This window comes from Rhincodon typus, chromosome 30 (assembly GCF_021869965.1).
Source record: "Rhincodon typus isolate 14 chromosome 30, sRhiTyp1.1, whole genome shotgun sequence".
NCBI lineage: Eukaryota > Metazoa > Chordata > Chondrichthyes > Orectolobiformes > Rhincodontidae > Rhincodon > Rhincodon typus.
Genome location: NC_063361.1, coordinates 143225 through 155699, shown reverse-complemented (window position 1 = coordinate 155699; position 12475 = coordinate 143225). Strand labels below are relative to the sequence as shown.

At 42.7% G+C, this 12475-nt stretch overlaps 1 protein-coding gene across 9 annotated transcripts in view; it reads left to right on the top strand.

Annotated features, from left to right (window-relative positions):
- Window positions 1-12475, top strand: part of LOC109937392 (corticotropin-releasing factor receptor 1-like) — a 303154-nt gene that overhangs the window by 167430 nt on the left and 123249 nt on the right. For 4 of the 9 annotated variants that reach the window (XM_048614771.1, XM_048614775.1, XM_048614772.1 and 1 more), the window contains one exon: window positions 1536-1642. The exons of the other annotated variants lie outside the window; for them this stretch is intronic. In XM_048614771.1, the coding sequence (XP_048470728.1) occupies window positions 1536-1642 (107 nt within the window). The remainder of the gene's footprint in view (window positions 1-1535; window positions 1643-12475) is intronic. 9 annotated transcript variants of the gene reach the window in all.

The following is a 12475-nucleotide window of genomic DNA, read 5'->3' as shown; positions in this document are numbered from 1 at the left end:
ATATCCAGCTTCAAGACCCCAGAAGAGCAAGTGAAAACTTAAAACTAAAAATCTTGGTTCTGTGGGAGCTTGACCCCACCCATTCAGCCTGCTTCTATTGTTCTAACATTTTTTTTAAAAAACAAGGCCTCACAAGCTGTTTACTTCATGACAGCTCATCACCTCTGACTTAAAATCTCTCTTCAAAAAGAAACCCAGGACAATAAAAACACCTCTTAAAGCCATAGTGTCACCACAAAACCTTGCTTTCAGAGACACAAATCTTCTCTTATCCCCAAGGGTCTCTCATTCAGGATGAAATATTCACACAATGTAGAGAACATGGAATGAACTTGGATGGCCTTTGAGTTATACTGGCTCTCTGAACCTTATTGTGGTTAGACCAAATTTTCATTGGAAGTGCTCCCTGAATTCATTGGGAGGAAAGTATTATCTACTCAAACCTCTTGCACCTTGCCTGAATTGTTTTTAGTACAAAGTGCGAGCTGGTGACTAATTTGTAAAAGTGGGAGCCACAGTAGTTTCAAAAGGAGCTCTCCCAGAACTTAAAGACAAGGTGATTGTAGGCTGATTGCCCAGAGTGACTCTGAAGAGTTGATGACTTAAATAGAAAAGGAAAATGATGAGACAAGTGAGTAAAATAAAAAAAAGGAGAAACAGAGTGAAAGAAGAGAGAAACAAAGCTAGAAAGAGAGGGAGGGAGTAAGAGAAACAGGAAATAAAGGAGAGAAATGCAAAAAAAAGGGAGTGAGAATGGGAAAAAAAGGTCACAAAACAAGGAAAATAGAGGAAGATGAAGTAGAAGAAAATGAGAAGCAGAAAAATTACATAGCGTGGCAGTCTGTGAATGTTGAGGGGACAGAGAGGAGCATTACAGTCTGACACTGAGTGAAGCTGTCTCAATGTCGGTTTGTTTCCAGCCAGGATTCTTTTCTCGCTTAAAAGCAAAAAACGCTGGAAACACTCAGTATCTGGAAGAGAGGGAAACAGAGTTAACATCTGAGGTCTATATTCGCTGTTTAGAATCTCTTGTCCTCCATCCTGTCAGAGCTTCCATTTTGTTTTTTTTTGCCTCCACCCCCTCCCTTAACTTACTCAAAATCAATTACATTTCCAACTTTTCTCAATTTGCCCACGGATGGTACCCGACCTCCTGAGTTTTTCCAGCATTTTCGGTTTTTCGGTTAGAAGTTCTAGGATTTACAGTGTGTGGCCGATCTGAGGGAAGATGAAATAGTCCTTCACTGAATCACCTCAGACATTGGTATATGATTTGTACTTGGGATTAGTTATGCACTGCATCAGTAAACCACCACAGGAAGCCTTTCATCTCTTTTTTAGCACTGGTAAGTTTCAAAACATCTCTCCTGCTGTGAAATACTTAAATTTCACATAGCTTTAGAAGTCACGACATTGACAATGTCTGAAAGAAGCACTGATATTGAAATGCCTTAACCTGCTGGGCAGAAGACATTCGCTGAACACAATGTAAGTAAGGCAAACTCTCCTCACTTTGACTTTCCCTTGTCTTTCAGAGGAAACACCAGATACACTACAAACTGGCAGTGATCATCAATTATCTGGGACACTGCCTTTCCTTAGCTGCCCTCATCATTGCCTTCATGCTATTCATGCGTCTGAGGTAAGCAAATTAATAGAATCATAGAACACTTACAGCACAGAAGGAGGCCATTTGGCCAGTTGTGTTCATGACAATTCTCTACAACAGCAAGTTAGTTATTGCACTTTATTCCACACACTAACAATTGTATTAGGTGCTTATCTAAATTTCTTAAGTTGAAGTTGGCATTGGTTTGCCTCCACCACACTCACAGGTAGTGCATCCCAGATCCCAACCACTTGCTGCATGAAAAACATTTTCATTATTGGTTCTTTTGTAATTCAGCTTAAATTGATGCCCTTTGGTTTTCTACCCTCTATCAATGGAAGAGTTTCTCTCACTTACTCCATCTAGATTTCTTGTGATTTTGAGCAGCTCTAACAAGTCTTCTCAAATTCTTCTTGAAAGAGAACTGCACCAGCTCATCATAGAAGCCAGGAATGTTTTTTTTTAAAAAAAATACATAATGAGCCCAATGAGAGGAGATGCAATTCTGGATTTGGTTTCGGGAAATAAGGATGGGCAAGTAGGTGAAATGACAGTGGGTGCCCATATCAGGCATAGTGACCACAGTTTGGTTAGGTTGAATATTATTATGGTAAAGGACAAAGATAAATCAGGAGCAAAAGTTTTAAACTGGAAGGAAGGCAAATTTTACAAAACTGAAAAGTGATTTGGCTGAGGTAAACTGTACAGGACTGCTAAAGGATAAATCAGTGTTAAACCAGTGAATGGCACTATAAAGTGAGATTCTTAGGGCACTAAGCAGATATGTTCTCTTCAAATCTAGACCCCCATGATGTCCAGAAAAACAAATATTAAACAGAAAAAGAAAGCACATGATAGTCACAAAATAAAACCTCAATGCTGCAGATAGCCTACAGGAGTATAGAAAGTACAGGGATTGAGTTTAAAAAAAAAAAAGAAATAAGGAAGTCAAAGAGAGGGCATTAGATTACTTTATTAGCAAATAGGAGAAAGAAAAATCCAAAGGTGTTTTACTAGTATATAAAGAGCAAAAGGATAGTTAAGGAAAAAGTGGGACCTATCACAGATGAAGAAGGGAACTTGTGTGAAGATACAAAGGAAATGGGAAGAATTTTAGATCAATGCTTTGTCTACATATAAAGGAATGGGATGATGTGGATATAGTAAAGGAGCAGTGTGAAATTTTGTACAAAATAATTATAATGAGAGAGGAAGTGTTAGAGGAGTTGGAATCTTTGAAAGCAGATAAGTAGCAGAGCCAGATGGATTGTTCCCTAGTATGTTGAAGGTGGTCAGGAAGGAAACATTAGATGCTCTGAGGATTATTTTGCAATCTTCACTAGACATAGGTGAGGTACTGGAGGAATATAAATGCGGTTCTGCTGTTTAGAAAGTGTACAAAGGAAATTCCAATCAATTGTAGGCCAGTGACAAAAATAGAAATTGCTGAAAAAGCTCAGCAGGTCTGGTAGCGTCTATGCAGAGAAATCAGAGTTAACATTTTGGGTTGAGTGACCCTTAGAACCTCTAAGCCAGTGATTCTTATGTGGTGATGGGAAATTGTTAGTTTATCCAATCACTCAGGAATGATTCTATCATTTAGGAAGATATAGACAAGTCAGGGATAGTCAGCATGGCTTTGTTTAGAGACGTTCATGCCTTATAAATCTGATTGAATTCTTTGAGGAAATGACAAGGAGGATTGATGAGGGTAATGCGGTGGATGTTGTCTATATGGATTTTAGTAAGGCAAGGTCCCACATGGCAGACTGGTCAAAAATGTAAAAGCTCTTGGGATACAGGGTAAAGGGTTGAATTGGATCCAACATTGGCTTATTAACAGGAAACAAAAGGTAATGGTCCATAGCAGCCCTTGCAGATGGAAAGCTGTTTCAAGCTCACTAACTTGATTGAATCTTTTGAAGAAGTAACAAAGAGGATTGATGAGGGCAAAGCAGTGGACGTGATCTGTATGGACTTCAGTAAGGTGTTTGACAAGGTTCCTCGTGGTAGACTGTTTAGCAAGATTAGATCACACAGAAGAGGGAGAACTAGCTATTTGGATATAGAACTGACTTGAAGATAGAAGTGGTGGACGGTTGCTTTTCAGACTGGAGCCACAAGGATCGATGCTGGGTCTACTGCTTTTTGTCATTTATGTAAATTATTTGGATGTGAACATAGAAGATATGCTTAGTAAGTTTGCAAATTGGAGGTGTAGTGGACAGCGAAGAAGGTTACCTCAGAGTACAACAGGGTCTTGATCAGATGGGCCAATGGGCCGAAGGAGTGGCAGATGGAATTTAATTTAGATAAATGGGAGGTGCTACATTTTGGAAAGGCAAAGCAGGGCAGAACTTATACACTTAATAGTAAGATCCTGGGGAGTGTTGCTGAACAAAGAGACCTTGGAGTGCAGATTCATAGTTCCTTGAAAGTGGAGTTGCAGCTAGATAAGGTAGGGAAGGCGGCATTTTGTATGCTTGCCTTTATTGGTCAGTGCATTGAGTATAGGAGTTGGGAGGTCATGTTCGGCTGTACAGGATATCGGTTAGGCCACTTTTGGAATACTGTGTGCAATTCTGGTCTCCCTGCTATAGTAGAGATGTTGTGAAACTTGAAAGGGTTCTGTAAAGATTTACAAGGATGTTGCCAGTGTTGGAGGGTGTGAGCTATAGGGAGAGGCTGAATAGGCTGGGGCTATTTTCCCTGGAGCATTGGAGACTGAGGATGACCCTATAGATGTTTATAAAATCATGCGGGACATAGATAGGGTAAATAAATAAGGCCTTTTGTGGGGTTGGGGAGTCCAAAACTCAGGGATAGGTTTAAAATGAGAGGGGAAAGGTTTAAAAGGAACCTAAGGGGCAACTTTATCACGCAGATGATGGTGCATGCATGGAATGAGCTGCCAGAGAAAGTGGAGGAAGCTGGTACAATTACAACATTTAAAAGGTATCTGGATGGGCATATGAATAGGAATGGTTTAGAGGGATGTGGGCCAAGTGCTGGCAATGGAACTAGATTAATTTAGGATACCTGGTCAGCATAGATGAGTTGGACCGAAGGGTCTGCTTCTATGCTGTATGTCTCTATGACTGTTAAGTGCTGTTTTGCAGAACTGAGTGTTGGGATCCCTGCTGTTTGTTTTATACACTAACAAGTTGGATTTGAAAGTGTCAGGCACAGTTGGGAAATTTGCAGACAGCACAAAAATTAGCTGCGTAGCAGGTAGTATAGAGGATAGCGTAAAACCTCCAAAATGATAGGTTGGTGGAGTGAGCAGAAAGTGGCAGATGGAGTTCAAGTGAGGTGATAAGTGTGAGGTAATGCATTTTAGGAAAGTCAATAAATGGGAATGTACTGAGAAGGCAAGAAAAGTGGGAGATCTTGGCATGCAAGTGCACAGGTACCCAAAGGTAACTGTACAGGTAGATGAAGTTGTCAAAAAGGAATATGGAATGGTCTCCCTCATTTGCAGAAGAATAAAAAAATACAAAAGCATGGATATGATGAGACCCTAAACTCTTTCTTTTTGATTTTCACCTTAAGTGTTGTAAGCTGCAGGGCTATGAGCCATTTGGAGAAAGATGGGATTAGAAAGGGCATTTGGATGTTTTTGGATCAGCATGGACAAGATGGGCCAAATGGTACCCTTCTGTACTGTCTCATTTCTACAGTTTTATGGTTCTAATCATAGGATAGTTATTGTCAAGAGGGAGACAATTCCACCTGTAGTGTTTATGTAGGTTCTTTGACAGAAAAATTCATCTCGTGCCACTCCCCTGCCTACTTTGTGTAGCTCTCCATTACTAATCATTTTCTTACCTGCCATGTGTCCTTCTGCAATTTGTGCATGTTTACCCCCTTGGTCTCTGTTCATGGACTCCCTTTAGAATTGTCCCTTTTATTTTATTTTGCCTCTTCCCATTCTTCCTAATAAAATGTATCACTTCACACTTCTCTGCTTTGGGTTTTGTCTACCACATGTGCTGCCATTCCACCAATCTATGCTGTTTTGAGGTCTATTACTACTGTCTTGGAATTATGGAATCATACAGTACAGAAAAAGGCACATTGAGTCGGCACCAACAAAAGAACTATTCTAAATTTACACTAATTCTACTTTCCAGTAGAGAGCTAATCCAGACCCCTCAGAATAGATTCATAGATTCATACAGTGCAGAAAAGACCCTTCGGCTTATCTGGTCTGCACCAACATAACTACCACTTAAAGGTGCTCTAATCCCAATTTCCTACACTTGTCCCATATTCTTGGATGTTATGATATTTCAAGTGCTCATCCAATATTTTTAAAGGTTTCCAACCTCCACTACTTTCTCAGGCAGTGCATTCCAGATTCCCAACGCCCATTAATTGAAAAGGTTTTCTCCCCCCACAAATAGCCTCAAAATCTCCTGCCCCTTACCCTAAAACAATGCCCTCTCATGATTGACCTTTCAACCAAGGGGAGCAGCTGCTCTCTATTCATCCTGTGCATATCCCTCATAATCTATGACACCTCAATCATGTTCCTCCAGTCTTCTCTGCTCTAAAGTAAACAATCCAAGCCAATCCATTCTCTCCTTGTAGCTGAATTTCTCCATCCAGGTAGCATCCTGGCGAACCTCCTCTGTACCCCCTCTGGTGCTATCACATCCTTCCTATAGTGAGGTGACCAGAACTGCATACACTACGCTAGGTGTGGCCTAATCAATGCTCTGTACAAATCCAATATTACCTCCTTGCTCTTATACTCCCAGTCACGACTGATGAAAGCAAGTGTCCCATATGCCTTCTTAACTGTCCTGTTCACTTGCTCTGCCGACTTCAGGGATCTGTGAATAAGTACCCTTCTGCTCCTCTAAACTACCCAGTGTCCTGCCCATCATTAAATACTGCCGCATTCTTGTTTCTTCTTCCAAAGTGCATTACTTTGCACTTATCAGGGTTAAATACCATCTGCCACTGGCCTGCCCATCTGACCAACCCAGCTATATCTTTCTGTAACCTACAACCATCTTCTTTGCTGTTAACCACTCTACCAAGCTTGGTGTCATTTGCAAATTTGCTTAACACTCCCCCCACGTTTTCATCTATGTTATTTATGTATATCACAAACAATAAGGGTCCCAATACTGATCTGTGTGGGACAGCGCTAGACACTGGCCTCCAATCACTCACACAGCTTTCTACCAATACAATTTGTGCCTCATTACTAAACAACTTTCTAATCCAGCTCACCAAGTTTCCCTCAGTTCCAGGTGCTTTAACCTCACAATCAGTTTCCCATGTGGGGAAAGCTTTATGAAAATCCACATAAACTACATCAACCAAACTTCTGACATCCACACACTTGAACACATTCTCAAAAAATGTTAACATATTTGTTAGGCATGACATCCCTCTGACAAAGCCATGCTGACTATCCCTAATTAACACATGCCTTCCAAGTGATATGAATTTTCTCCAATAGTTTCCCTACCATTGACATTAGACTCACCAGTCTGCAATTTCCTACTTCATCTTGACCACCCTTCTTAAAACGTGGAACCATTTTTGCCGTCCTTCAGTCCTCTAGCACTTCTCCCATGGCCAGACAGGAATACAAAATGTGTGTCGGAGCCCCTACAGTTTTTGCCTCCCCTTCAATCCAGGTCAGGGTATTTCTCCTTTTTAAGACTGACAGAGCCTCCAATAGCAACCTATTTCTTACGTCAAATTGTGCCAGTCTCCCTCAGTCTCTTTTCCTGAAATCTGTACCTATATTCTCCTTTTCTAGAGTGGACACCGAAGAGAAGTATTCATTTAGTACCATACAGGTTGCACCTGGTCCCTAATTGGCCCTAATGTTTTCTTAGTTAAGCTCTTCCCCTTTAATGTTTAAATTTAAAAAAAAACTTAGGATTCTCTGTAATCATGTTCACAACTCCTTTTCCATGTCCCCTTTTTACTTTCTTAAGTTCCCTCCTGCACTTCCTGTATTCCTCTCGAGCTGCAGCTGAATTTCTCCCTTTGGACTTGCTAAAAGCCCTTTTCTTCCTCATCCAGTCCTTTTTCCTTGACATCCAGGGTTCTCTGAACTTTTTACTCCTACATTTCCATGTAAAGGATACATGTTGGATTTATATTCTCCCCAGCTCATTTTTGAATGTCCCCTCTGCTCAGCTGTGCAAGGAGCTGTTCCTAGTCAACTGTGGCCAGATCCTGCTTTATTTTAATAAAGGCTGCCTTCCCCAATCCAAAACTATCTTTTGCAGACCATCTTTTTCCTTGTCCAGAACAATTTGAACCGTACCATGCTTTGGTCACAATTGCTAAAGTATTCCCCCACTCTGTGGGTCCTGGGGAATAGACCGTAGAGCAGAGTCCTGCATCACGGAGCTGCTAAGAACAAACCTCAACAAAAGCCACTGCATTTCTCTCCACACTTCCTTTGCAAAAGGTACATTCTAGCAGGAGATGTGGGACAGTCTCTACCCCCCTGCAGCAGCTTCGAGGGCAGTATGTGGTAGCGCAGAGAGTCCAGGTAGATATGAAGGATTTCATAGGCTGTGTCTTTCCCACTAGCAGCCAAGCGATGTCTTGGCGCTTGTGAAAAAGTCTTGGTGGTGAGGCATTCTACCAAATGACTTTGACAGCCTGCTTAGGGAACCATGTGACAGGATCCACCCTCTCCTTTTCTAACAGTATCTCAAGGATGCTATGTGCTGGTCACTTCCTGATGAACTTGTGATCAAAGGTGTTTCTGTTTGCAAATTTCTCCGTGAAAGACAGGTGATACAGAACAGTCCCACTCCTTAGCTCATTCCACAGTCAGACCCATACTTCACAACCCCAGGTGCAGGTCTGACTATTCCAGCTACTGCGGGTCCCATTGCACACATCCCCACTGGATACTTCATAGAATTCATACTGTGTGGAAACAGGCCATTCAGCCCTTAGAGTTCACACCACCCCTCTAAACAGCATCCTACCCAGACTCACCACCCTACCCAATCCCTGTAACCCTGCATTTCACATGGCTAATCTAGATGGCTTGTGTATTCCCAGACACTATGGACAATTTAGTGTGGCCAATCCACCTAGCCTTCACATCTTTGGACTGTGGGAAGAAACTGGAGCACCCAGAGGAAACCCACACAGATAAAGGGAGAATTGTGAAACTCCACACAGACAGACAGTCACCCAAGGCTGGAATCAAACCCAAGACCCTGGCACTGTGAGGCAGCAGTGCTAACCACCGAGCCATTGTGCTGCCATTGCTTTGCAGCATCTACACACAACTCAGTGACCATATGCTAAGCAGTTGTATGATTACAACTACCAAACTCTTCAATTTCTCCCGATAACAATGTTTGAGCCCACAATAATGGCAGGCCTCTCTCGCTGCACCACTAATCTAAGCTAATGGTTGAGGTTGATATGCAGAATTTGTTTGAAAAAAAAACCTCCTCAGCCAGTTATCTGTCTTTCCTCTGTGGCAGATCACCCAAGTTGGGGTCTAGGTCAGTCAGGTCTTCAGGGACCCATATCAGCAACATTTGTTGCTTCAGTTTCTGTGTCCTGGCAGCTACTTCCTGTACCATTTTCCAGGGCTCCTCCTGGATTCACTGCACACAAGTCATTTCAGGAGTCCGCTGGCCTGATGGATGATGAGGAGACAAGTAGAGTGAGTTGGTCTCAAGCAACTCCCCTCTCCCTACAACCCACTTTCTGATTTGTCCCCAGCATTAGTATGGCTCCCTGTGTCCAGCTGCTTGATGACTATGGGTTTCAGTATCTTACACCTACCCCTGATATTCCAATTTCAGAGGAATACCCTTGCACCAATTGTATGGTCAGTCCTGTCTGCCTTGTAAAGAGTCAATGTTTCTCTTGTATTTAGTTCACAGTCAATTAGACACCATCTTAAATCCTTGGCTTCGCCTCATGCGATGCTTGGCTATCCACAAATTGCCCTGGTTAGCCCAATATGAAGGTGGGGGGAGCCAAAGGAGATGGTCTGCCGAAAGGACTGAATCTCATTAAAGAATTGTGGAGGACAGCCTATGGGGTGTTATTACAAATATAAACCAACACTGAGACATACTCAGGTCACTTTTGTTTATTCTCAGGAAGCAAGGTGCATAAATGGTCATGTAGAGTACACTTGAATCCTTCACACTGTCCATTACTCTTTGGATGATACAGGTTGGTACAGTTCTTGACAATGCCAGAAAACTTCTAAAGCTCCTGTAGGATCTCGCTCTCAAAGTTGCAGGCCTGATCACTGTAAACCCAAAATGTAACAGCAGAACAGACAAGCCAATCATGCACTAACACTCTGGGTACAGTTCAGGCCTTTTGGTGGGAATGGCCTATGTTAACTTGAAGACGTCTGTGAATACGAAAACATGCCGAGTCCTGTTACTACTGGAGTCAAGGGATCCACTGCAAAATTCCAGAGATCTCTTGGTGACCAGGGATCCTTTGCTAGGGAGAAGTCATCATCCGGCTTTCAAAGTCCTCCTCTCACAATTGAAACAATCACCATCAATATCAGCAACAATCCTGGGTCAGTAACATCACTGTCTGGTCAGGGCAGTCCCCTGTTGTCTCTTGTTGTCTTGCTTGAACAGGAACTGCCAGCAGCATTTGACATTCGAGACTTTTGGAAAGGATGAGCTGATACACCCTTCTCTCTGTGAGATGCCTGTGTCAATCAGCTGATGTTTTCCGAGGTCCTCGGAGATAGATGGCAAAAGTGAAACCACTCCTGGCTCTACCCGTCCAGACCTGGTTTGGATCTTACTCAAGTGCACCTGCTGAATCTTAGTCCAGATGTCACAGGGATTAGTGGTTGGAATGCTGTCTTTGTCTTGGGGCTATGTGCATGGGCATGGCATTAGCCATAGCCCTCTTCAGCCAGGCAGGGTTAGGTTTTCTCCTGTCGTAAAGGGGAATGGCATTACTGTAACTTGGTATTTGATGTTAAGCATAAACATGGTGGGCTGTCAGAATAAATGGCTATAAATTTAAAACTGAGAAGAGGAGGAATTTCTTATGGAGGGTTGAGTGTCTTTGGAACTCCAAGCGAGCAATAGGGGCAGAGTCCTTGTGTATTTTTAAGGCTGAGACAGACAGATTCTTGCTCACGTTTGTGGATCCAGGCTCAAATCCCACTACGGCAGATGGTGGACTTTGAATTCAATAAATGTCTGGAGTTAAGAATCTAATGATGACCATGAAGTCGCTGCCAAATATCAGGAAAACTTTAATGTCCATCACCAAGAGTAGCTCGGCAGCAGCACTACAGATCGACCTGGTCCAGCCACAAAGGACCTAGCTGCTAGGCTGGATCTGCAGCACGGTGGCGGACCATAATGGACCGGACAGTATAAATTCCATGTGGAGTAGAATAGCATCACTTCATTGTAGGCTCCATTTATGATGTCACCTAGCATGGTGACAAAACATCTGAATGAGAATAAGCCAGCTCAGTGAGCAAGTCAACCGTTGAACTGATGTAGCAACTCAAGACTGGGTATCTGTGAGGCACTGTGGGCCATCAACAGCAGAATTGCATGCCAGAACAATCTGCAGCCTCACCGCTCAGCATTTTCCCAATCAACCATTACCATCTAGCCAGGGGATCAACTCTGGTTCAATGGAGATTGCAGGATTGCATGCCAGGAGCAGCATCAAGTATGCCTAAAAATGATGTCTCAATCTTGTGAAGCTACCAAACAGGACTACTTGCATACCAAGCAGTATAAACAGCAAGTGATGGACAGAGCAAAGCAATCTCGCAGCCAACGGATCAGATCTAAATGCTGCATTTCTGCCACATCCGGTTGTGAATGGTAGTAGACAATTAAGCATCTGGAGCAGGAGGCTCCACAAGTATCCCCAACCTCAATGATGGAAGAGCCCAGCACATCAGTATGAAAGATAAGGATGAAGCATTCACAGAAGTGCCAAGTGGGTGATCCATCTCAACCTCCACCACTGGTACCCAGCACAGATGCCAGTTTTCAGCCAATTCAATTCACTGCACATGATATCAAGAAATGGTTGGAGATATTTGATACCGCAAAGGCTATGGACCTGACAATGCTCTAGCATAGCATTGAAGACTTGCTACTCCCCTAGCCAAGCTGTTCCAGTACAGCTATAACACTAGTATCTATCCAACAATGTGGAAGATTGCCCGGGTATATCCTATACACAAAAATGCAGGACTAATCTAACCCAGCCACTGACTATCCCAAGAGGTCATTTTTAATCAGTGAAGTGATGGAAGGTATCATCAACAATGCTATCAAGTAGCACCTACTTAGCAACAACCTACTCACTGATGCCCGGTTTGGGTTCCACCAGGGTCACTGAGCTCATGATCTCATTACAGCCTTGGTTTACACATGGCCAAAAGAGCTAAATTCCAATAGTTTCTCCACCACTGAGGTCAGACTGACTGGCCTGTATTTCTTAGTTTATCCACTGCTCCCTTCTTCAATAACAGTACCATATTGACTGCCTTCCAGTCCAATGGCACTTTTCCTGTGGCCAAAGAGGAATTGAAATTTTTCTAAGTCTCCCTATTATTTCCTCCCTTGCCTCACTCAACAACCTGGCATATATTTCATCTGGCCTTGGAGGTTTATCTCTTTTCAGTCTGTCAGACCACTTCAAACTTCTTCTCTGTCTGTGCCGTTTTCTTTCATTGTAAGAAATATTCTCCCCTGATTTCTATATCCATTTCATCCTCACACTCGTGAACACCAACTCAAAGTATTCATTTAGGATCCTACTTACGTCCTCTGGCTGTGGTCCTTCATGGACCTTACTCTCTCCCTTACCATCCTTTTACTCTTAATGTACCAA